The following is a 22,919-nucleotide window of genomic DNA, read 5'->3' on the forward strand; positions in this document are numbered from 1 at the left end:
ATAACCACCGATCAATCTCAACCCCCGGCCCAAACTTATTTCTTCTTTGTAGCCCCAGCCGGCACAATCATTCGCTCGAGTACCTCCCTCTCTTTCTGAAGCACCATCAGCCTCGCATCCTCAATGACCTTCCCTTCCGGCGCAGGCGGCGGCACAGGTATCTGCGCAACCTGCGCCGCAACCACGACCGCCGGCGCAGGCTCTTTCGCGCCGCGCGCTCTTTTCCGCCGCTGTCCAACCCCGGAGCCCCAGACTACCGTCCACTCGGGGACGCATCCATTCGCGGGGATCTGGCACCCAGAGCAGATCTTGGAGTGCGCGCCGATGTCCGCATATCGGTTTATAGTTACCAGGGACTCGACCGTGGCGGACGAGTGTACGGTTGCGCCGGGGAGAACGGTGGAATGCGGGCCGATGGTGACAAAGTAGGAGATGCGGGTGGCTGTTTTGTGTCCTTGGACTTGCGACGCGGGGGATGTGACATTGGTGGATGAGGATGTGGGGGACGGCCCTGTTGACGCGGACGGTGATGGACCGGTCGACCGTGATGTGCCGGGTGCCGCTCCAATTATGGCTTTTTCACTGACGATGCATCCGTCGCCTACGGAAATTGGGCCCTCGAAGGCATAGAATCGGGCGCGCGGGTGGATGACGGTCCCTGCGCCGATGGTGATGGGGTATGTTCCCTGAAAGACTGCGGTGTCTGCGATTGTGGCCGAGGCATCGGCCTTCAGGGGGGCTTTCGGTGGACCAGCGGGAGGATGTGAGGATGACGAGCGGCGCTGTGCTGAAGGCGGTTTGAGGGTGGCCATCGCGGTGTTGTGTTTCTTTGAGCGTTGAGCGGTGGTCGGTGGTGTTTTGGGGTCGGCGATTGCGGAGTTTGGGTGGCTCCGGTGGGTCGAGTCGGGGCCTGCGCACGCACTTCGAGGGCGGTCTTTACTACGGAGTAGCATACCTGGAAAGAAGCAATGCATATTGGCAGAACAATATACTCATATACTCATTCGAAGGGTCGTGGATAATCCGCAAATGCAAAGTTCCATAGGGTATCTAACATCGAGCGTCTAACATGTACAAACCAACGCCCCCATTATTCTAGTCCACGCAATCATCTCCCCGCAACCGTCCACGGAGCTCATCAGAAGCTCAAGCATCCTCCCCTGCAGTCTTCTGCTTAATGCCATTGCGCTTTCTCCATGCCCAAACACCACGATCGACCTCTTCCCGGGTCATACCATCCCGCACAAGGTAAAATGTCACGCCCAGCTCGGTCTCCACATTGCGGTTCCGCGCCTCATCATCGAAGAACAGCATCTCTTCGTACGCAACCCCGCTCGTCTGGTGGATACGTGAGAAATGCTGTGTCTTGTTGGCAGGGAAGATCTGGATGAAGTCAAAGTAGTCCAGGGCACGGATGGACTTTGCGTTGTTGGCCGCGAGATTGTCTGAGAAGGAAGGGATGATATGGAGGGCTTTGAGCATGTCGCGGGCCAAATCGGGCGCGTGGGTGCGCGAGGCAAGAGCCATGGGAATCGATCGACTCTTGCAGGCGTAGATGATAGAGGAGACGGCCGGGTAGAAGGCGAAGGATTCGCCCCAACTGCAGGAAGACATGAATTAGAAAGAAAACCCGAAGGTGCATGGGTGTTGGGAACATGCCGGTCCACAGCGCGCGAGTTGTTGTCGCGGGCCTTGACAGGCGCACTGACGTGCGTGTCGACCCAGAAGGGCCACAGCGTATAGTCCAGGTCGAAAGCAATCAGCTTGGGAAGCGGCAGGCCGTCGGTGAAGGTCGCGGGGGCCACCGAGGCATCCTCCAGGGGCTGTGTGTTCTGGCGCTTGGCGCGTACCATTGTGAGGGAATATAGAATGGAAAAGGAAGAAATGCAATTAAGAGAACACGGCTAAACCAAATGCGATGCAGGCGACGGCTGAAGAACAGAAGAACGGAAGGAATCCAGAAGCAGCCACCGCGGGGAGAACCCCGGAACCCAGGCACGTGCCCGTGGATCCATCCCCTCTATACATCTCTGTCGTCCAATGAAACGCGCCGAGGTTCAGACTAAGATCTAGCGTTGCTGGTCCATTGCATACTCACAGACACATGGTTGAATCATATTTTCGGTGGCCACTACTGGCATGGCCGAGCGAGTGGTTCCTGATTGAACATGAACCCACGAAACCGACATGTAGAGCCGTTCTACGAAGAAGAGCGAATCAATCTTGATAATGACTAGATTCAGTGTGCACGTTTCTTTCCAGGTTGACCGCGTAATGTTTTTAATTCAAGCAAACTCGAAACTACTCAGTCACAATTTGGGACAGATATTAATCAGAGCAGAAATCAAGGGACCGATAAGGAGCGACATAAAAGCGAGTAACGGCAAGGCAAAGAAAGGCTCGCAGCATCTTTGTCATCCCAACCTCTCTCAAACGGCAATCTAGCAAAGGATCCAAGTGGTTAGTATTGAAGCTTCAACCCCTACCAAGCATTCTGACACCTTATATTAGGACTGGTTGTCCTGATGAAGATGGGGCATCTTATCAAAGACAAGGCTGTCCCTATTCGGAGCCTTGAATTCAAGGGGATCTTGTTTACGCAAGACGGGGCGGGATTCTCTCTCTTCAAGGGGGAGTGGCCGCGGCACGGGACTAACCTTCAAGCCTTTCGCAGGGATTTGAACGAACCCGCCGGATCCGTTGAGTGCGGCTGCATCAATTTCCGCGAAGGAAAGGGATTTCTTCTTGGAAACACCGTTCGATGATCCATTCATTGGGGCGGATTCGGATGAGCCAGCCAGCTTCTTCTGCAGAACGTTGACGGCAATGGGAACAAGAGTGCTGATTACCTTGGGCGCAGCCTTCACAACGGCGCTACCAATGCTCTGCACTGCCCCCTTGATGCTGTCAAAGAAACCCTCGGCGCCGGTGCCAGAATCCCCCGAAGAGGAGGAGGCCTTCGCCAGATCGTCCGCGTTGAGTTTCATCACGGCGCGCAGTGCCGCCTCGGCCATGACAGCTCGCTTCGTGACGAGAGTGGCTGCGTCCAGATCTGCCTGGTCATCGGGCGAGAGAGATTCGGTGCTTTCGGTGCCAGATGGAGCCAGGGCATTATTCAGCATCTGCAATCCAATCTTTGCACCCGTGATTGCGAAAGGCTTGGCCACCGACACGGCCTTGCTGAGGAAAGATCCCAACCCGCCGAAGAAGCCTTCTTCGCCATCTACCGCCTTGGTAGGAGCCAACAGACCATCCACAAATGGCGAGCGAGCAATAGCCGACTCGGTACCTTCCACAATGTTTTGACGCTGGTTGAGCAAGATCGGCTTCTTGCGCAGATAGTCCTGGTTGACGGCCAGACGAAGAGCAGAGTCCTTCAACAGAGGGACTAGCTTGGGCGCCAGGTTGGTGACATGGGGTGACAGCTGGGAATAGGTGGCCTGCATGTCTTTCATAATCTTGCCGGACAGGTCGGGATCGTTGATCTTCAGGACCGACTGCAGAGTTGCTTCGGCGAGAACGGCTCGCTCGGTGGCTCCCTGAGAAGCCTTGGGGACATCGACAAAGGCCGACTCGGTAGCAGTGGCATTAGCGACTGCGCCCAGAGCAGCGCCCGCGATAGCAGAGACCGGGCCGCCCAGTGGACCCAGCAATGGGGATGCCAGGGGCAGCACTGTTTGGCCCACTTTGGAAACCACGTTGATCACAGATTTGAGACTATCGAAGAAGCCTTCGCTGTCTGGGGTACCGAAAAAGTCTTCAGTTCCAGGCGCAGCCTTAGGGTCCGAGGCAACCGGGACGGTTACAGTCGAGCCAGTGGAAGAAGAGGTTGGCTTGACAAACTTGATCCCGCCCACAGCCTTGACACTTGGGTAGGAAGTATTAAACACCGACAGGTACGCATTATAGTCGTTGCCAAAGTCGGGGCCAATGGGACTCGCCGAGTTTGTGTCTGCTCCGCCATAACAGTGAGCTCCAATGGATACCTGTCCCGCCTTCTTGCGGATCACAGGCGAGCCGGACTGGCCTGGGACCGAAACGCCTTCGTTAGACCGAGTCCTATGCAGGAATGACAAGGGGAAGAAGGATGATGGAACGGACCTCCGAAAGTGGATATTCTGTATTGCAGCATCTTCAACGCGTTGTCGTTGCGGTCGTACTTGATTTCGGAGAAGAGCTCATACATTTGAGCCCCCGGCTCGTCGACGCCATCGCTATCGTTGATTCGCATATCACCGGGGTATCCGACGACGCCAATCATCTCTGTGCTCTTCATTGGAGTGGAGACAAACGAGAAGAGACGGAGATTGCCTTTGAATGGGGTCGCCAGCTGAATAAAGGCAACATCACGATGGCGATTGTCTCGGCTATCCACCCACTCGCCCGTGGTGACCACTTTCTTTGCGAATCTGGATTGCACTGAGCCGTCCTTCAAGCCCGTGGTCAGGGAGTCCCGGCCATTATAACCAATGTAGCATTGCATGATCCGCAGCTTGCCATAGCCGTTGCCATCGTTGCCGGAGTGATCGTACACCACATGTCCTGCAGTGACCAGAAGATCCGGCTTGATGAGCCATCCAGTCCCCATGGCTCCCATGTCACTCCCAGCGGGCATCCCATCGTATGCCATCTGGAGCTTGACGATTGCTAGATATGGTCAGCTTGGAGAAGTCTCCCTTCGCGATGGGCAGAGGGCTCACATCGATACTTTCCGCCATCCCGGTAGTCATTGGAATCGACCAGACTGCGGTTATCAGGCTGATACACAGCTTCCGTGGATCCCGCGTCCAGCTGGATGAAATTCTCGGTAGGCGGGGCCTCTCCAACCTTGAGGTTCCATGTGGCGGCCAAGCCGGCGTATTGAGAAGGAGCAGCAGCCATGATGCAAAGATGCAGAAAAAGGTCACGAGTTAAGGGCCAGAGGAGGTATGTAGGAGATTGAGACTGGAGTGAAGGCTGATGGAGTTCATTCCCGGGAATTGGGCTAGTATTTATAGCTTTCTCTTTGTAGGTCAATTCTATCTCGGCTCAATTGTCTCATGCCTCTTTACCTTTTCCCGTTTTGTCAAGCAGGATGCCGAGCACCCCGCTGCGCCTTGATTTTCAGCTCATCCTGTCAAGCCAGTTCCATTGTGGCTGCACAGTCACTGCCTGCCGACGGCGAGACCGTGACCTGTGATTCTGACTGCATGAGTAGACGCTCTTGTATACACTACCCTCACTACTCCTGGGATGAGCTTCACGAATCTTTCCAATGGTGTTCTATATCGTTATCGGGCTCGATGCGAGTCCTGATACAGGTTTCGTCGCTATAAGACCAGCGTGACAGAGAGTATAGTTGATTCAGAGCCGATAGATCATTGAGCGGTGGTGCGTACTCTCCTATTTGATTATTGGATGGGAGCAATGAATTGGATCTATCTCATGGACGTGGGGCTCAGGAGACTGCCAAGTTCGTCACGTATACTTCTGAAACTGTATAGTTCGAATGGAACCAATCTTTCGGTACCGATGACGTCTGCCAGGGACAAAAACCGCCCAAAAAGGGTGGGGTAAAGTGAGAGTGACTGGAGTTTAGACCCTCCGTCAGCTCTCCGGTTCGTCCATGCTCGGCGGGTCAAACGGGACGACAAGTCATGATGTGGGGATTCGTCGAGACGTGCTTCTGCAGTTGGCCGACGCAGAGGCTAGATGTGCCCATGCCGCCACTACGCACCACGTCCTCGTGTTCGCCTGGAGTTCCCAGCCTTACGGGCATTAAGTTTACCAAGCCAGCTTGACGAACTCCGCGCCAAGAAACTGAGATGTGCGGAGATGCATCCTGCAGCAGACGCGCTCTCCTCGGATCGGCCCGGTCAGAGTTCGGACCATATGCTCTCCGACTGGCATCGGCAATTATCACCCGCCTTCACAGCTGGTCTCATCGCCCACCAAAAGGGTACACGCCACACTTTTCAGCTGTGGAATTGCGGGTGGCCTGGATTAAGGCTATACGAGGATCACGGTTCATTTCTCCGCAGGGCACGGTGGAAACGTCTGGGGTCGTTGGAAGAATGAATTTTGTGGGGGGAAGAAAGAAGAAAGACCAGTATCAATTGGCGATTTGAGGGGCTTTCCAGGGAGAAAATGGGCAATCGCAATCGAGCCGCATGCCATCCCATCGACCAGTCGTTAAATTACCTAATTTACCGCGGATTGTTGCCTGCAGCACAGCCAACAAAGCCGTCACATGAGATGAGACTCGGGGTTTGCCCCCCGATATTGAGGCTGCAGGGGATTTTGGGACATTGGCTGCTTATTCCCCGTTCGCGAGGACACGGCCACGCTGATATAGTGCTGGGGAAAATACTTATATACAGCACCAGACTCTAGACTCTACGTGCACGGTTCACTCATTTTATCTCCATCTGGATTCGGAGAAGCAAGCGAACAACTGGGTGGACTCTACTCTACACGTTGAAAAAGATGTCGCCCCAGCCCTCGTTGAAAGCAGTCCAGGGTCTCCCAAACTTGCCTTATGGAGACACGGCTGATTCCTCTTCTCCTTCAAACGGCAACTATGTAGTCAAGTCGGACCCTTGCAAAAATGAGCATAAGCCGCTTGTTTCAGGCGATTCAGACGCTATCGAAACTCGCATTTGGTTCAAAACGAACGTGGGTATCCCCCCATCAAAGCCGATGTTGATGCTTTCTTTCACTAACGAGCCATTAGGCACTGAATGCTGCGACCATCAAGAGTTTCCAAACCATCCAGCTCTTTGCAGAAACACACGATCAAGGTCATGCAGATGATTCCTCCATGGGGAACTGGACTTGGCTAGAGTTGGCCATCTTTGAGGATGAGTCGTCGGATAAGCCTCGCGTGAAGGACGGCGTGGAGCTTGTATGGTTGAGTCACAAGAACCGCTTCCTCACAGACGAATATGGCTGGGTAAGCTGCCTTCTTTTCACAAACCGAAAAATGGGGACATTCCTGACAATCCTGGAGGGTACAGATGGCTGGCCAGATTTTTGATCGCCATCACGATCTGTTGAGGCTGCTAGAGGTCAGAATGCTCATCATCCCCCCATTGTGTTGTGACTGACCGACGTAGCCGAGTAATGTTCTGGCCATTCGCGCCTGTGCTCGTTTCCCGGGCTGGGAGCTATACGGACGAGACGCATATCTGATCTTCGATATCGGTGACGAGAAAGGTGGGAAAAATCCAAATCTTCACATAGTTCGCCAGCCATTAACGAACAGGAAACAGACATTGACCCGCCACCCGCTTATTCCAATATTATGGAGCAGATGATGAGTGTGCAGCAAACACTCGATGAAGTCAATGAGCTTAAGCTCAAAATTAACGATAAAGAGATCGACCGGCAAAATGACGCGTTCAAGCCCCAGATCCCTCTTGACTTGACGCGCGCAGATGCGTATGCGGGTAGAGATGAGCGCCCTCTGCGCGTGCTTTCACTGGGTTGGTTCAATATTCTACTTCAAAATTCAAGCCGATTCCCCCAAGGCTGACTGAACGGTTTGCTCCAGATGGTGGCGGGGTTCGTGGAATTGCGAGCCTTCTGATTTTGCAAGCCGTTCTCGACAAAGCGGCTCCCGGCAAGAAGCCGTGTGAGATCTTTGACATGATCGGTGGCACTAGTACTGGAGGGTAAGTGTCCGTATTTTCCTTTTTGTTGATGTGCCCGGCAATTCCATCCATCTGCCGTGGTTCCCTTGCTGAACGGTGCATTAGTCTGATCGCCATCATGTTGGGCCGCCTCCAAATGAGCGTCGCCGAATGCATTACCCAGTATGATAACGTCATGAAGGAGGTCTTTCCAGAGACGGGCGATATCAAGAAAGCTTTTAATCTTGCTACGCAAGGCGAATTTTACGATTCCAGCAATTTGGAAAGTATTATCAAGAAGCTGATCAAGGACAAGCTCGGCGATTCTGAGGTAGACTTGCTGGACGAGAAGGGTGCTTGCAAGATGTATGTATACCATACCGTACAGCGGGCCCTGATCCACGGCAGTAGACTAACCCTCTTTCCAAATGTGCACAGTTTCCTCATGGCGACTAATTCCCAGGCTGCGAACAACCGTGCTCCTATCTTCCTGCGCTCATACACGAACCCCAATAACGTAGAAGACAGCGCACTGGTGAATATGAAATTGTGGCAGGCGGCTCGCGCCACCTCGGCTGCTCCGGCATATTTCAAGCCACTGCAGGTGAACGGATATACATTGGTCGATGGCGGCCTGGGTGCAAATAACCCATTGGGATGGTATGTGAAAATCTCTCAGGTTGGCAGACCCATAAAAGCCGGAAGCTAAAACTATAACTCTCCTATAAAGGCTCTGGACCGAAGTCCTCGGGGTCTTCGGCCCCACCCGAGCCACCGACTGCTTCCTTAGCATCGGCACCGGTATGGCTGCCAATGCCCCGGTCCTCCAGCCGGGCATCATCCCGTCTCACGCGGTCGAGGAAAGTTACGTCTCCGTCGCCACGAACAGTGAGCTTATCAATATCATGTTCCGGACTCTGATGGATGCATTTGCCCCGCTGGTTCGCCAGAGTAAGTACTGGCGGATGAATGTACACAAGGATATTGTGAATGAGAAGAAGGTTGTTGAAGGGGGATGGTTGAACTGGAAAAAGGATGCTGTGACCGGGATTAATAACTATGAGAACCCGGGAGCGTTGGATGATGTCAAAGCGGCATTGGGCAAGTTGACTGATTGGACGAAGGAGTATATCGTGCAGGAGCAGACAATGATTGGGGAGTGTGCGGCTGCTATTGGAAGGAATATCCGTGGTGAGAAATGAGGGGATCCATTGCTGATGTGTTGATTAATTTGGAGTTCACGTATTCGCTAAGGATGTATCAAGTACACAAAGAGACTCCGTCCATTCCCTGGTTATCATCACTTAATCCATGCTGCATAGAGGAGCGAATTCCTTCCCCTTGGCGCACAATGGCATGCCGTGTCCGTCATAACAAATATCACCCATTCTCGCCATATTGCAGTGAATAATTAGTATCAGAATTTCAAGAAAAGGCCACCTGGAACAGCTTATCCTAATAATGATGGATGATATCTTGGAACTCTTCCAGCAAAAGCCGATCGACATCGTCCCATCCGGATGAACTATCCGTGGACGGGAGGTGCTCGTCGTCTACGAACGCCTGATCAACAGCAGCCATAGTCTTCAGTTGATGCATGGTGCGTCCTGTATTCAATTCAGGAAGATGATATTCTGGAGACGGAGATTGTTGAGCTCGTTGCAAAAACAACTCTTCGTAGGCTTGGCAAAAACTGCCCGACTTTCGAACTGGGGGGTGGATAACGTGCCCGCTTGATGCAGCAAAAGGGGCGGTGGTGATGGGGCTCTCGGGAGCATCGAGACTGGTGAAGACGTGTTTTCCAGATTCAGGTGTAGAGGTGTCGGGAATTTCAATAATGTCGTGGGGTTGGGGGATTTGGAGGGGTTGAAGCTCCTGGGTTTGGTTTCTTGTCGATGTGGGCTCGATGTCTGGGAATGGACTAATAACAATACTATCTCCTCTCTGGGGTGAATGTTCGGTCACAGCCAAATCAACTTTAGTAAGACCTGATCCTGGGTTTTCCATAATCCAGGAGAGCGGTGGCAAATCATTGAGGCTATCGTCATCGAAGTCACTAGAGAAGATCTTTGGTGGGTCTCTTGACTTGCACTTCACCTTCCTTGAGGCGGATCGCACCGTTTTACTTTGGGTCCTGTTTCGTGCTTGATTGGAGGCTTTCCTTGTGGCCGGCAATCTCGGAAATCGCGACTGAGAAAGATTGCTTGCGTTTCTTTTTGCCGTCAGCTTGGGAACCTGGTTTGCCGGCTGCTTTCCCTTGCTGGAATTATCTGGATTGTCTCGCTTTGCAATCACAGCAGATAGTGTCAACTGATTGAGATTCCCTGCTTTGTGGTTTGAAGCAGCTCGCCTCCTGGGCCTTCGTGGTTTCTCCAACCCCTCCCGACAGCATAAGTGTTTGCAACTATTGCTGTCAAAAGCGATTTCGACCTTTCATAGGAAGTGTCATACCTTGTCTTGTCCTTGCATTTGTGGCTGCAGGCCCAGTTTCCGTTCGGAAGATGAATAGGCTCGAACTCATCCTCATCTTGCTGTCCCATGTCTGTGGTCCACTCTTTCTCCTTGCTTAGCGCCTTCTCTGGCTCCCGTTGCGGACTTGAAGAACTGTTGTGAATTGAAAACCAGTCAAGCTCATCTGGCTGAGCCTTTGAGACACCGATTGGTTTCCTTTGCATTTCGCAGCGACGAGACACTGCCATGAAATCATCCACTTGTAAGTCTTCCCCATCGAAAGAATCCGACCCGGCACAAGGTCTGTGAGGGCTTTTGGGTGAATCCCGATTCCTTTCGCGCGACCTGTTCGGGGAAAATCGCTGTGAAGTTTTTGGACTGCCCTTTTCGAGTCCATTGCTTGGGAAGAGAGACCTCAGCAAATCGGGTTTGATTTCAGCTTGTCTTGCAGTTCCAGCTTAGGGAATATTAGCATAGGGTAGTATAATTGGACGTCCAAACCCACCAATGTCATCACACATTACATGACAGAGGATATACTGGTCTTTCTCTCTCAGATATGCAACCAGGGTGACCTCCATGCCGTCTTGAAGCTTGCTGGCACTGTTGTTTGTCAGTTGGGAAAAACAGAACGATCCGCGAGGCACTGACTTCATGCGCCGGAAATCGATCAATCGGCCGTCAGATGTCTCTGTCAAGCAGCAAACATAGACTGGCCTTCGTTGAAAGAAACTCGGAACCTTATCATTCATGAATGCAAGTTCAATCTTGAAACGATTTCTGACACTGCCACTCATCGATTCCTAGGAGATAAAGTTAGTAGCGCTCATAATATAATCTGAGATAGTCACTCGCCTTGCCTAGCAACTTCACAGCTACCCTCAACTTCGGGAATTCTTTCAACCTCGCCAACAACTTCGACCCAAAAGGCGGATTCTTACTCAGGATCATATCAATCTGTGGCGCTTCAGTAGCTTCAAGCTCCTCGAGGTTTTTAATACCCGCAGTAACCAGTTTTCTGACTGCTACTACCCCAATCTGTTCAATCTGCTTCATCTGGAGCGGCGAATGATCCCAAACCCTAGCGCCGAAACTGCGGGCCAGCTCAAGTGCATTCCGAGTGGCCACTGAATCTTCGCGGATAATCAGACAGTCGATCACACAGCGAATCAGTCGGTTCACATGGGCAAAGACGAGGCTTTTTTCCTGGTGGAATGTGAACCTGTGCTTCTGGAGTTGGTCGCTGGTGGGGAAGTCGATTGCACCGAGTTCGGACTGGAGAAGTAGCGATATTTTGTGAGATGGAAGAGCTATGTCAACCTTGATCGGATAGCGTATGCCCGGATCCTTGTTTATTTCTCGATAGAGCGACTTCTCGCCGACTTTGAGACGTACTTCGCGAAATTCTTCGGCTTGAGTAATTAGATCATGCTATTTTTGTCAGATTGACACAATAAATGGATCAAAATGGACGCACGATCTGAGGTAGTGTTGCCTGGGCTTCCACGGACAACAGTATCTTCATGGTCTCGAATCGGACATAATATCGAGCCATGGCATCGCCGAATCGAGTCGAGCAAAGCTTTTCAGCGTCCACAAGACCACACTCCCGAAGAAGTTTGATATCCTTCTCGCAGATCTGACGAAGCAACTCATCCTCATCTTTCTGACTGGCTCCCTCCTTGAGCTTATAGTAAGTTGGATTTCGACGGAGTCGCACAAAAAGAAAGGTACCTGCGAGCCACCTGGTCGCTGATTGAACATCAGTCACGCTCCCCAGACCAATTTCCGCATTCAAGTGGTCGATGAGATTTAAATGCAGACAGCTTTCAAGACTCTCAGAGCCTGAGACTAGTCGTTCATAGTGAGATACACGCTCTTTTCGGGTGAATATAACTGCTGTTGCGCTGTCGTCGAACTGAGGCCGTCCTGCGCGACCGAGCATTTGCATCATCTCGAGGTCAGAGTACTCTTTGCAACCACCACCCTGCCAGCCAACCGTATTCTTGATAATCACCAGCTGACAAGGTAGGTTGACGCCTATGGCGAGAGTTGAAGTGCAGCAAATGACGTTTATTTCCCCTTCCAGGAAGCCCTTTTCGACCAAGTGCCTGTCACTTGCACCGAGGCCAGCGTGGTGGAATGCAACTCCGGCAGTGATCGTTGCTGTGTTTGGTCAGTGTCATTCACTTCATTTTATTGGAGCGACTGACCTTTCAGATCGTCATTGTTCATTTCAATGCGCTTGCCAGGGCCGTTCCAGAGTCGAGCAGGAGGATTTGTCTGGGTCCACAACCGGGCAAGCTCTTTGGCAGTTGCGACTGATGAATTCCTGGTACAACAGAAAATCATTATAGGCTTTTGACAAGAGTGCTTCCCAATAATCTCAGGCAGACTGTCAGAACTATGGTTAGCAGCACGGTATTTTCACATAAAACAAACTTGAGGATAACTAACTGCGATGCGCAGACTTTATCGAAAGCAAAATCATTCCCAGTCGACCGATACCCATACACGAACTTTTGCAGCTTGACAGGACGAAATTCCTCCCCAAAATGCTCCCGGTGCGCAGGAACATGTTGAGTTGTTGCATCCTTGCCGAGCCATGTCGCAATGTCTTCGGAATTTGGAACAGTCGCACTCAACGCCACGAAGCGGACATTCGATCCAATATTCTTCATACGCGATACAACAGCTTCAAGAGTGGCTCCACGGGACTCTTTGAGGATGTGAACCTCGTCGATGAGGAATAGTTTCACGAGTTGCATCAGCCGCATGTGGTCCTTCCACTTACGCGTCATACTGTCCCATTTCTCAGGCGTCGTGATGATGATCTGGCAGGTTTGGATACTGCGCAACTGGATATGATCTGTATCACTAGTCAACTCTGCACATTTCAGATCCAGAGCTGCGAACTTGGTATTCCAGTCTCGGAATCGTTCGGAGCAGAGGGATTTTGTCGGTGCTTGGTAGACCACTCGGAAGCGCTCGTCTTTCAAGACGTTAAAAAGTCTGCATATAGCAAGCTCCATGACGACAGTCTTTCCGCTTCCCGTTGGTGCTGAGAGGACAATATTGTCATTGGTATTGTATACAGGGTGGAAGCATTTGGACTGGATTGCGTTGAAAAGTGGGAATGAGTACATGGAGCGATATCGTTCGGGTAACTCGTCCACGGAGACCAAAATAATGCCTTGTACCGACGGCAGGATGTGGCAGAATGGAAGGTTTCCTTGACTTCGCTGGCCACTTGCGGATATGTTGAGACTGGGATGAGAAGAGGGGGATGGCTGGGATGAGTATTGATTCGAGTCAAACTGCTGCGAATCAACCTGGGGTTCCAGGTGTCCTCTTCCCAGCCATGGTTTTTCTTTGTTTTGATGCATCACCATCAATGGGTTCGAGAATGGACCAGAGTTACTTTCGGAGGGGCTGGACCCTACATTACGAACAGGCGTGGCCCTATGGAAGGCTACTAACCGTTAGCATCAAAGTATATCGTACTAATCAGTAACAATGAACTATTGGATGAGCACTGACGGTCAAAGAAGCGGGACTTCCGCAGTGGAGCGTTCTCATGCTCGAGGCCCGCGGAGTATATTGTTTGCTGTGCACAGTGGGCAACATCTATATTTGGTGGTTGGTAGATGCCAGGGTGATGCTCCTGTGCTAGTAACTCGAGATCTAGAACCACCTTAGCTGATCGCATCGGAATTCGTAGGGCGAAACGCACCAAATGCATCCAACTGTGCATCCTCTTCATGAAAGAACGGAATGAGCTCTTGGGTTGGTGAAGGCTGTCGGGCAATCGAACTGGAATAATCCTGCCGCTGTGAGCCCTCTATCAACTTCTGGTCGATGACACTGAGCCTCCTGGCCTGACGAGAGCCGGCAAGCGTAGTGTCAACTCGGCGCCGCTTGGGCGAGCACTGGAAGGAATTGGGTCGAGGATAGAAACCCCGCTTCATGATGAAGGATGGAGATCAAAGGAGATGGGATGGGGGAGGAATCTCAAGAGGAAGTGGGATGAGGTGCATGGGCGCTGGGTATGAAGAACAATGGCACGTGGATGTAAGTCCCGTGCCGACAGCACCGTTGCTGGATCTTGAGTCGGAATATATGGAAGTGTTTCATTGCTTCGTATATATGCATACATGACCAAAAGTCCCAACCAGTTCTCAACGTTATACAACCCACCGCACATCGACCGGTCCCAGCCCACAGACAGCTAGATAGAATGCTACAGATGCCTCATCTCAGGTTGGCTTGCAGCAAAGCGGTCTTGCCGCCTCTATCAGCTATCCAAGATTCGTATCTCCATTAACACATCAAAATGAGAGCACAGCAAGTTTAGCCAAGGTGTCTTCGTTGGATCACTATTCCTTTTCGAAGAAGTTTCCTCCACTGGCGTTCCGGCTGGAGCTTACCCGCGTCTGGCCGGGGTTCGGGGATGTGGGGCGGGAGGATGACACGCCGTCTGAGAGGAAGGGAGTGGTCGGAAGCTTGATAGAGAAGTCATTCGGGGCACCTGCAACAGAGGGGCTGTTGTCATGGCCGGAGTCCTTTTCGAAATTGTCGACCCGGATGGGTGGCGGACGCATTCCGCCCGCTTTGGCTGCAGTGGGGCTGAAACTTGGATTGCCGTAGTAGTGGGTGGCTACCAGGACCGTAGCAGAGCCAAGGAGGAACTAGAAGTTGCTGCGTCAGTATGTGGTCGAGATCTTGAGAGAATAGTGGACTTGGACCTACGCTTGTGGTGAGCTCAAAGTCAAACAGCCAAACGCTACCAATGATGCTCAGAACGATGCTGACGGTTATGGCCAAGCACCCGGGATCGCGTTGCGTATTGCTGATCGAGAATGTGGAAACGATACCACCCAGAGCCTGGATCAGGATCGTGGCCCAGACAGCCCAGTTGTATCCCTGGAAGAAGCCATCATTGGCGATCCGATCACCATCCCGGAATACCACACCGATGAAGAGCGCCGGAAAAATAGAGTATATCGCCAATTGTACATTACGCACCCACATGGAGGTATGGCTGGAGCTATCCTTCTGAACTTTCTCAAAGTAGACACCTCCAAGGCCAGAGGCAAGGGCTGCGCCAATGATCGCAAGGAGGCCCACGGCGGGGTTCAGCCGTGGCTCTGCTGTTAGAATGTCCTCTTCGATACCCTCGTATGTAGCAGAGCGCTTGTGCAGGTTTGCAGCAGCACCACCGCCCTTCATGGCCTTCCACTCCTGCAATGATCGGGGGAAGTGATGGGGTGACGCCTCGTCGTGGAGCGACATCTGCTCAGCATTGGCATCAGGGAACTGGATCAAGGTCACGCCGAGCAACAGGAGCAGTAGCAGACCCCACTTGCGGGGGGCAATGCTCCGCCGGAGAGCTATCAGGCCAAAGATCGCTGTCGCTACGAACTGCAGCTGGAATGTAACCTGGAAAGTTGCCGCGCGCATATTCGAGAGCGCAATATATTGGAGAGAGTTCGAGAGAACACCGAGGCCCGCGGGGATCGCCAATTTCCAGCTGTCACCTGAAAGCACGGCGCTTGAGAGTGAAAAGAAGAGGGAGGTTGCGGGCATGGATGGTGGCGCAGTTTTTGAGACATCGTAGAGCGCCATTGTGAGGGCGATCGCTAACTTAACGACTTCGTTCAGGAAGACGGCGGTAGAGGTAAGGTATCGCTTACCACCCGCCGGTGGCATGATTCGGGAATAGTGAGATAGCTTAGTGCGCGAAAGATGTGTTTGTTAGTCCGCTGAAGCTCAATAATATCATCGTGAATGGTGAGGCGACTCACCAGCACAAACCCAGTGGACTGCGCAGCGAGCTGCAATAACGAAACGAAGTCAGCGGTTGATCTCACTTAGCCAACTCCAACATAATCACAATATCGATTCATACCAGTACCCACGGCACATTCTTCGTTGTACCTCGCAGCCACGAGGGCTGGCGTTGTGTGCGGTCCCCCATGGTGACAAATGTGTCGAAATAGTTGTTCGCGCCTTTTGGGGGGGGGATTCTCCGCGGAACAAAGACGGGAGCCTCCTAGCTAAACAGTGCCAGCGCAGCGCAACGGGCGCACGAAATGAGGTTGGAATAGGGAGCGACAGAGGCCTGGAGGGAAGACGACAAAAAGGGAAAACAGATTCCCACAAGCCAGCACAGGGGGAAATCGAGGATCACCCGTCTAGGGCCCAGCGTCAGGGCTTCGGATGATGATCACAGTAGGGCTCCGTGCGAGGGTGGCTGGGATGCTGCAGAAAGGAGAGGCACAGTGGATCGGCCTTTCTCGAAGCGTCATAAAACGGTCGCGTCGTAGGACTGACGGGGTCAAGTAAAGGAATGGACAGGGCACAGGCGAGGAGCAGAGAAGGAGTCGAGCGCTTGAAACCAGAACCAGGATCCGGGGTAGCGATGGGCTTGGGTCAGGCGAATCGGCGGTGTGGATCACGGGGTTGCTTGTTGTCACGGGCCCAGAACTCGACGGCTTGGCTGTCAACGTTAAGGTTTGCTGTCCTGTGGGCATCCCAAGTTACAAATGCAAATTACATCCAGACGAATCTACGTCCCAATGACGGATTGACGGCCTCAGCGCGGTAATTGGGAGGCGTGTTTTGGGAGCCCAACCTCCAGGGGCTTATCGACTGACGTCAAACCCACCCACCGCGTCGCCTCGTTAACCCCCCTCATTCCGATGCCATCATTCGCCCTTCTTGTCCCTCAATACTCAAACTGTCGTGGAATGCATGCGTAGTGAGGCAATATCAATCCACCAGGCACCTGCGGCCTCAGATCGATTGTACCAGTCGGCACCACCCCAGCCAGCCACGGTCTGATTGGGCTGGGGCCCATATGCAAGTCAGCCACACGGGCTAGGGTTTGCCGCGACCGCCTTTTCTGGAAGGGAGAGAACGAGGTCTACGTGCGGCGCAGAGAGATATTCGCATCATGTAAATGCTGCAGTGGATTTGGCGGGTTGCTTGCTAGCTAGTGAGACTGGTAACGAGGGCCGGGCAATGAATGAATCCCCTTGTAAAAGCCGAAGGCTACCAAATGCCTAAGTCTAAAAAGAAAATGAAGAAGAGAAAATGAAAATGAAAACATAGGAGCGGGTATATAAGAAGCCTATGAGGGGGAGGAGATAATTGGCAAGGAAAAGGGTGACGTAAGAGAAAGGTGAATAGACAGAAAAGGTCCATCAGACAAGGTTTGAGAAGACAGAGCTCGGTGGTTCCAATTGGCCAAGACAGGACAAAGAAGAACCACATGCAACAATGATGCAAGGTACGAAATCAAATATCGGCGGTGAAGGATGTTGAGTGGCTGAGGAATGTCCATTCCGGACGAAAAAACAATGCTTATACAAAAGGTCGAAAGGTAGGTAAGATGTTGAGTAAATGAATGTGTGGCGCATCGAAAGGCCATGCATCTTCGTGCAACTCTAATGCACAGGGCCCACGCTAGCCCGGTCGTGGTTCCAATCGAAGTCGAACGACCAGAGCGGAAGATCGTGCTTTAGTTGTGGCTCACCATGGTCGTTCAGCATGATAGCCTCGCTACTATCGGTGCGACGGCGGGTATGCTGCTTTTGATCCTCGGGGATAGCCGGCGGAGGGCCGCGTGGAGGGGGCTTCGGCGAGGGCAGCGGCGAGAAACGGTAGATGGGGAGGGTCGGCGTAAGGGGAGAAGCACTGCTCGTGGCAGGGGATGGAAGGCTTTCGGAGTAGCCCATACTGAACTTGGGCGAGGCAATCGAATTACCAGTTTTCTGTTCAGTATCAGAACCTGAACTCTGCGCGGGGGAACCGTCTTTGTCCATGTGAGTTGCACCTTGGTCTGTCCGCCCGTGAAATGGCGGGAACGCAGCGCTGAGGCGCAAGAAAGACGTGTCGGAGCCGCAGAACGAGTCCCGCGACGGGCCTGAGGCCATTGAGTTACGGTCGGTTTCCGGCGCGCTGGTGTTGTACTGGAAGATGCTGGGTGTGATCTTGCCTTTCCGCTGTCGCATCGCCTCAAGGAGATCCTGCTCTTGCCGGGTCACCGCGATGACTCGGCTTCGTCGGTTCATCTCCTTCAATTCCTGGGGGGTACGCAGCGGCTGTTGCGGGAACTGCTTCAAAATATCCGGTTCGGCGATAATGGGAACATGGCTTGACCGCTTGGAATTAGCGGTGCGACGAGTGGTGGTCGAGGACTTGCCGGTAGAGGCAATGGAGCTATGTCTGCGGTTTGATTGGCTCCGTGCATTCGGATGAGATCCCCGGCTGCTAACTGATGGTACTCGCTCAACCTTTTTAACGGTGGCAGCCTGGGCAGCCTGAGCCGTGTAGATCTCAGGCTCGAATTCACCGTAGGTGGTCACGCTATCTCGGAAGATCTTGTGGGTGTTCTTGCCATTCACATTGGTGGGTGTCTCCCGATCTTCCTCGTCCTCATCCTCCGATGAAGAGAGACAGAGGACGCTGGAGTTCTGCAAGTCCTGGTTCCTCAAGGTGCTCTTGCTGCTTTTCTTGCTCACAGCACTCTTCCCGCCTCGCGAGGTGCTTGATTCAGTGGTCAACGCGCGGTGACGAGTTGGCCCCTGCTGTGCAGTAGGATTCAAGTACAAATCCTTGTGTTGAATGTTAGCAGGGCTGTGACCTCTCCGAGCAGCAAGTCCGCTTTCCGTGGGACGCTGAATATCGGCCCTTAACTGTTCCCGACTAGCCGCTGTGTAGAGACTGGACCGGCTTAAAAGCGAGCGTCGACCGGCGTATTGGTCCAGGGCGAGGTCAATTTCGCTTGTCCCCACCGTCCGCTCAAGCGGGTGATCATGCCACTCGCCGCCCTTTGACTCGGGAATCGAAAGCAAATCGGAGCGATCAGCAGTGTGCTTGGGCCATTCATTCTGAATGACGGATGCCTGCGACGGCAAGGGCTCTCCAAACTTCTTCGCAGAGGAGGCGCTTTTAACTTTGTCAATTCGGCTAGATGGATAGTCTGAAACAACAGTGGAGACAGATGAGGGAGAATGGGTCATGCGTTGGGGTGACAATAACGGAGGGGCGGGATTTCGAGGTTTCGGGAAGAGAATGGACAGATCAATGCGGTGAGGGCGCAACCTCCGCTTGGGTTCTTTTTCCTTTTCCTTCTCCTTCTCCTTCTCCTTCTCCTTTGCTGCACTGCGAGATTGTTTGTAGGTCACTTGAGGGTCCATGCCCAGTTCATGACGGATATGCGGCTGGAGGCTCGGGTGCTTGGGCGTGGTCGGGCTGGATTTTGAAGCCGATTTTGTCGACTCCTTGGAGCTGAAATATGAGAAAAGAGTGGACGAAGATCCGGTGTGATGGATCTTCTTGGAGGATTTGGGCAACGGTGGTGCTGGTTCCTGAGAATGATAGTTGTGGCCGAGCAGAGGCGACGAGGCGCGAACGCGCAGGTTCGGAGGCGGCGCCATATGCACTCTTGACGAAGGAAATGCGGCGAAGCCCGAGTGCTGACTCTGTTGTGTCGAATTGTTATCGGGTGTCCGCAGGCTCTCTCGACGAGACTTTTGCGGCTTGTCCCATCCAGCCTGGCGGTTGGGGAGGGGCAAGTCGGTGCCCAAGATGCGCTGCGCCTTAGAGGCTTTCCGCTCGACATAACCAACGTCCTCGTGGCTGTTCATTGCACCGGGTTTGCGAGGGTTCCGGCTCGAGGTTCGAAGGGGCACATGCACCGGGGAGGGATCCCGATGCGCCATTGGATTATTGCAGAGCGGACGAAAGCTGGTCGCTTAGCATGAACCCCAGCGAGATCATACAATGGTCGTTCCCTGGGGGTTTGAGTTCGTCGAATTCAGGGTTTGCGGCGTCCGATGGGGTTCAGGTGAAATTGGGTCCCTCTTCGCTTCCAGCTCGATTTGATCTCTGCCACTGTCGGAACGGTTAGTGATTCTCTTGTTAGGTATTCAGCTCCCGTCGGAGCCGATAGAAGAGTGGGCTTTCTCACGTGGGCCTCCACAGCGTACCGTGTTCGAGTTGAAATGATTTGTGGTTCGAGATGAGAGGGCAACGGAGACCAGGTCGATCGGGAGGTAGGGCAGAGTAACCGAGGGGGACGGGAGAGGAGAAAAAGGAAAAAGGGAAACAAAGAAGATACAGTAGGATAGGAGATCAGGCTGAGCCAGGGCCAGGGATCTTTTTTGTAGAAACGACGGGGATTGATCGGAGGAGAGCACGATCGATTGGCTCGGCCCTCTCAGTTCTCGTCCGCCCATTCCTCCCGCATGCTCAGTGTCCATTGCCTGCCAGTGTTCAGTCCACAACCCCATCCACCCTGATTCAATACCCACTAGCCGCTCACTTAGTCGCGAACTCACGACCAGCATCGTCAATAGGGGCGACCCACCCTGGGCTGTCGCTGCGGCATTGACCAACCCTCCCATCCAATGAATATAGACTCCTCCTAGGCTGCGACTAAGGCCATCCTGCCTCATGGGTGTGTTTCATTTCAACCGGTGGAGCACGGCATCAACGACGGGGTCTGCCATTGGAACACCAACTCAGCCGGTTCCTGGCTTTCTCCCCAAGGATCCGTCTGTGATGGGCCGCGATGGGCCGTGATGGGCCGGAATCAAGATGCGATCGACACCACAGCGGCTGGATCCCTTCGCCTCGACCAGAACAGCAAGTATCGACAGGCACCCACCCTAGCACTGGGCCGATATCACAGCGCGAGTCCGAGTTTTGTGTCTGATTTGTGTTCGGCGGGCTGCAACTCCGGTTCCTGGCGCACGGAGACCCATGGGGTTCCATGGGTGCGCAGCTGTGCGAAGATGCACGCGGGAATTGGACTTCTCACCTGCCCACTTGCGTACTCCGTATGACAGACGCAATGATTGCGGAGTACTACTAGCGACGAAGAGATTTTGCTGCTTTACACGAGGTCAGCACGAATTCTTCGGCCCTCGTGCGCCTCCGACGCCCCTTACTGCGGTTGACTGCGCTTCGGCGGTAACCACACCTTAAAAATACACGTGTTGCTATGCACAAAAATAACAGCAATTATAGCCATGCCCATGCCCATGCCCAAGACCCGGACCAGGGTCGACGGGGGATCAAATGAACAACTTCGACGTTTGACCAAGATCCACTAACATGGCGCTCACGTGGGTACCACTGGATCTGCTCCTAGAAAGTCCCCGTGGAGCGCGTGGCAGACTAGGAAGTCTATCGAGGAGTCTCTTCCCAGTGTCGTGGCCATTGCGGCTTGGTCTCTGCAGCCCCATGGCGTGCCTCCCAATTTCCACCCGAGCTTCTTCTGCTTCGTCTGTTCATCTGCATCCCCATCGCTTACAGAATGCTCTAAATTTACCAGCACACTAGTGCGTCACCCCCCTTTCCATGCTCCATCCATATTTAGGGTCAAGCGGGGTGTTTGACGTTCCGCGCCATCAGCACGGTTAGAACGGCCGAGGGTGGATTATGCCTGGCCGAATAGGGGAACTATGGAGCCTGCGACCGCCATAGTGTCTGTTTCGCTCATCGCAGGCCTCTCACACATATGATCGACAGTTCGATCGTTTATCGACCCAGTCCGCCGGCGCGTCCACCGAGATCGTAAGCAAACTGCCTTGCCCCGTGGAGCCAGTCCTCCACTCGATGTGGCGCGTTGACAAATACTTGGGCTGTTGCGTCCGTCGCATGCCCAGATAGAAAGGTAATGATCGCCATATCTGCTCCCGGGGGTTCTGGTGATGATCATGGCTATGCTGCCCACGCTGGGGCGGATTTCCGTGGCAACTCGACAAAATACTCAACCCCTCCTGGTAATAGTCCTCTCCGCTCAATGGATGGCTGAAACATTGCTCACCCATGGACCTCGACCCTGTAACAGATTTGACAGGTTGACACCCGCCTTAGCCGGCGGAGCTGTCTCGGCAGTATCCTGTCAAGAGTGTCGAGCCCAAAGCATCGAGGATCGAGGAATCGGTGAAACCCTCAGCATGACGGCTGTTTGACGGGCAGACCAGTGCAGGCCAGCGACAGGGACTGGTCCTGTCGCGTTCTAGTTCGTGCAGCTTTGATCCTGGTCCGAGCAAATCAACTGCGATCTCAAGGAGATCATCGTGCCGGGCTGCTCTGTTCTAGCCGTGTCTGAGACCCACCAATGACGGAGCAAGATGCGGTGACACTCCGGGGCAATTCCGTTCACTTGTGAGATTGTGAGATCGAAGAGTGTTCCGAGTACAGCGACCGTGTCATTGGCTCACAGCCGATCAGGCTAACCCCTCTGGTGCAAGTACAGCAAAGTAGTACCCACCATGCCGTTTCGGTCGGCTTGGGGTATCTCAATCTGCATGAAATAGGGGTAATGGCAAATTTAGAAGATCAAAGCAGCGAACACGAATAGGAGCACAACCGCACCCATTTTGCAGCCCTTGCGAATTCCCCGAGACAAAGAATGGCCAGAACGTTGAGTCTGGAGAAATGCCCACCAAACACTATTGAACCCACACGGGCGGTTTGACAGGTGGAAGGCCACTTCATTTCCCATATGCCAATGGCTGGGCAAGCTAGCGTCTAATGGTTCCCCAATAGTCCATCTCAATATTCGCCAGACACAATAGTCGACTGTTGGCCCATGAATCTGGGTTCGTTCCAGAGTCCTGAATATTGTGCCACCCTTGAGGTTGCAGATCATGGGTACATCATTGCCTTCAAAGGCAAACTACACGGGAGGTCTGAACGCCGCTGACCACGGGGTCGAACTGGGTGGTCGGCTATCCCCCATCAGCAAATCATCGAGGCCCCAAAAATGGCTTTCCGGGAAACCCCCATGCAATTGCCTGATTAAAGTTTCATTTAAGTTCTATACAGTCGGATCAATTT

The 22,919-nt window shown here is 53.1% G+C and overlaps 8 protein-coding genes across 8 annotated transcripts; 1 reads left to right on the forward strand and 7 right to left on the reverse strand.

The window, feature by feature from the left end:
* Nucleotides 1–35: 35 nt before the first annotated feature.
* Nucleotides 36–953, reverse strand: N7482_000190 (transferase hexapeptide domain protein; the record flags this gene model as incomplete). The annotated part of the gene is made up of 1 exon (XM_056682315.1): nucleotides 36–953. The coding sequence occupies one exon, from the start codon at nucleotides 951–953 to the stop codon at nucleotides 36–38; it is 918 nt and encodes a 305-aa protein (XP_056545921.1).
* Nucleotides 954–1,146: 193 nt separating this feature from the next.
* On the reverse strand, nucleotides 1,147–1,853 carry N7482_000191 (Mg-dependent acid phosphatase; the record flags this gene model as incomplete). The annotated part of the gene is made up of 2 exons (XM_056682316.1): nucleotides 1,147–1,600; nucleotides 1,735–1,853. 2 exons carry the CDS (start codon nucleotides 1,851–1,853, stop codon nucleotides 1,147–1,149), a joined length of 573 nt encoding a protein of 190 aa, XP_056545922.1.
* Nucleotides 1,854–2,507: 654 nt separating this feature from the next.
* N7482_000192 (trypsin-like serine peptidase) lies at nucleotides 2,508–4,615 on the reverse strand (the record flags this gene model as incomplete). The annotated part of the gene is made up of 2 exons (XM_056682317.1): nucleotides 2,508–4,027; nucleotides 4,102–4,615. The coding sequence occupies 2 exons, from the start codon at nucleotides 4,613–4,615 to the stop codon at nucleotides 2,508–2,510; spliced, it is 2,034 nt and encodes a 677-aa protein (XP_056545923.1).
* Nucleotides 4,616–4,647: 32 nt separating this feature from the next.
* N7482_000193 (trypsin-like cysteine/serine peptidase domain-containing protein) lies at nucleotides 4,648–4,881 on the reverse strand (the record flags this gene model as incomplete). The annotated part of the gene is made up of 1 exon (XM_056682318.1): nucleotides 4,648–4,881. The coding sequence occupies one exon, from the start codon at nucleotides 4,879–4,881 to the stop codon at nucleotides 4,648–4,650; it is 234 nt and encodes a 77-aa protein (XP_056545924.1).
* A 2,401-nt stretch (nucleotides 4,882–7,282) lies between these two features.
* Nucleotides 7,283–8,812, forward strand: N7482_000194 (uncharacterized protein; the record flags this gene model as incomplete). Its single annotated transcript, XM_056682319.1, has 5 exons — nucleotides 7,283–7,419; nucleotides 7,509–7,652; nucleotides 7,737–7,976; nucleotides 8,049–8,270; nucleotides 8,341–8,812. 5 exons carry the CDS (start codon nucleotides 7,283–7,285, stop codon nucleotides 8,810–8,812), a joined length of 1,215 nt encoding a protein of 404 aa, XP_056545925.1.
* A 253-nt stretch (nucleotides 8,813–9,065) lies between these two features.
* Nucleotides 9,066–14,029, reverse strand: N7482_000195 (uncharacterized protein; the record flags this gene model as incomplete). Its single annotated transcript, XM_056682320.1, has 10 exons — nucleotides 9,066–10,014; nucleotides 10,062–10,518; nucleotides 10,567–10,664; nucleotides 10,713–10,864; nucleotides 10,941–11,492; nucleotides 11,539–12,227; nucleotides 12,275–12,456; nucleotides 12,519–13,533; nucleotides 13,602–13,745; nucleotides 13,795–14,029. The coding sequence occupies 10 exons, from the start codon at nucleotides 14,027–14,029 to the stop codon at nucleotides 9,066–9,068; spliced, it is 4,473 nt and encodes a 1,490-aa protein (XP_056545926.1).
* Nucleotides 14,030–14,437: 408 nt separating this feature from the next.
* On the reverse strand, nucleotides 14,438–16,038 carry N7482_000196 (putative UDP-galactose transporter; the record flags this gene model as incomplete). Its single annotated transcript, XM_056682321.1, has 4 exons — nucleotides 14,438–14,749; nucleotides 14,811–15,791; nucleotides 15,866–15,895; nucleotides 15,970–16,038. 4 exons carry the CDS (start codon nucleotides 16,036–16,038, stop codon nucleotides 14,438–14,440), a joined length of 1,392 nt encoding a protein of 463 aa, XP_056545927.1.
* A 1,471-nt stretch (nucleotides 16,039–17,509) lies between these two features.
* On the reverse strand, nucleotides 17,510–19,789 carry N7482_000197 (uncharacterized protein; the record flags this gene model as incomplete). Its single annotated transcript, XM_056682322.1, has 1 exon — nucleotides 17,510–19,789. The coding sequence occupies one exon, from the start codon at nucleotides 19,787–19,789 to the stop codon at nucleotides 17,510–17,512; it is 2,280 nt and encodes a 759-aa protein (XP_056545928.1).
* Nucleotides 19,790–22,919: the final 3,130 nt, after the last annotated feature.

The sequence above is a fragment of the Penicillium canariense genome (assembly GCF_028826845.1).
Source record: "Penicillium canariense strain IBT 26290 chromosome Unknown utg000001l_segment0_segment0, whole genome shotgun sequence".
In the NCBI taxonomy this organism is placed as follows: Eukaryota; Fungi; Ascomycota; class Eurotiomycetes; order Eurotiales; family Aspergillaceae; genus Penicillium; species Penicillium canariense.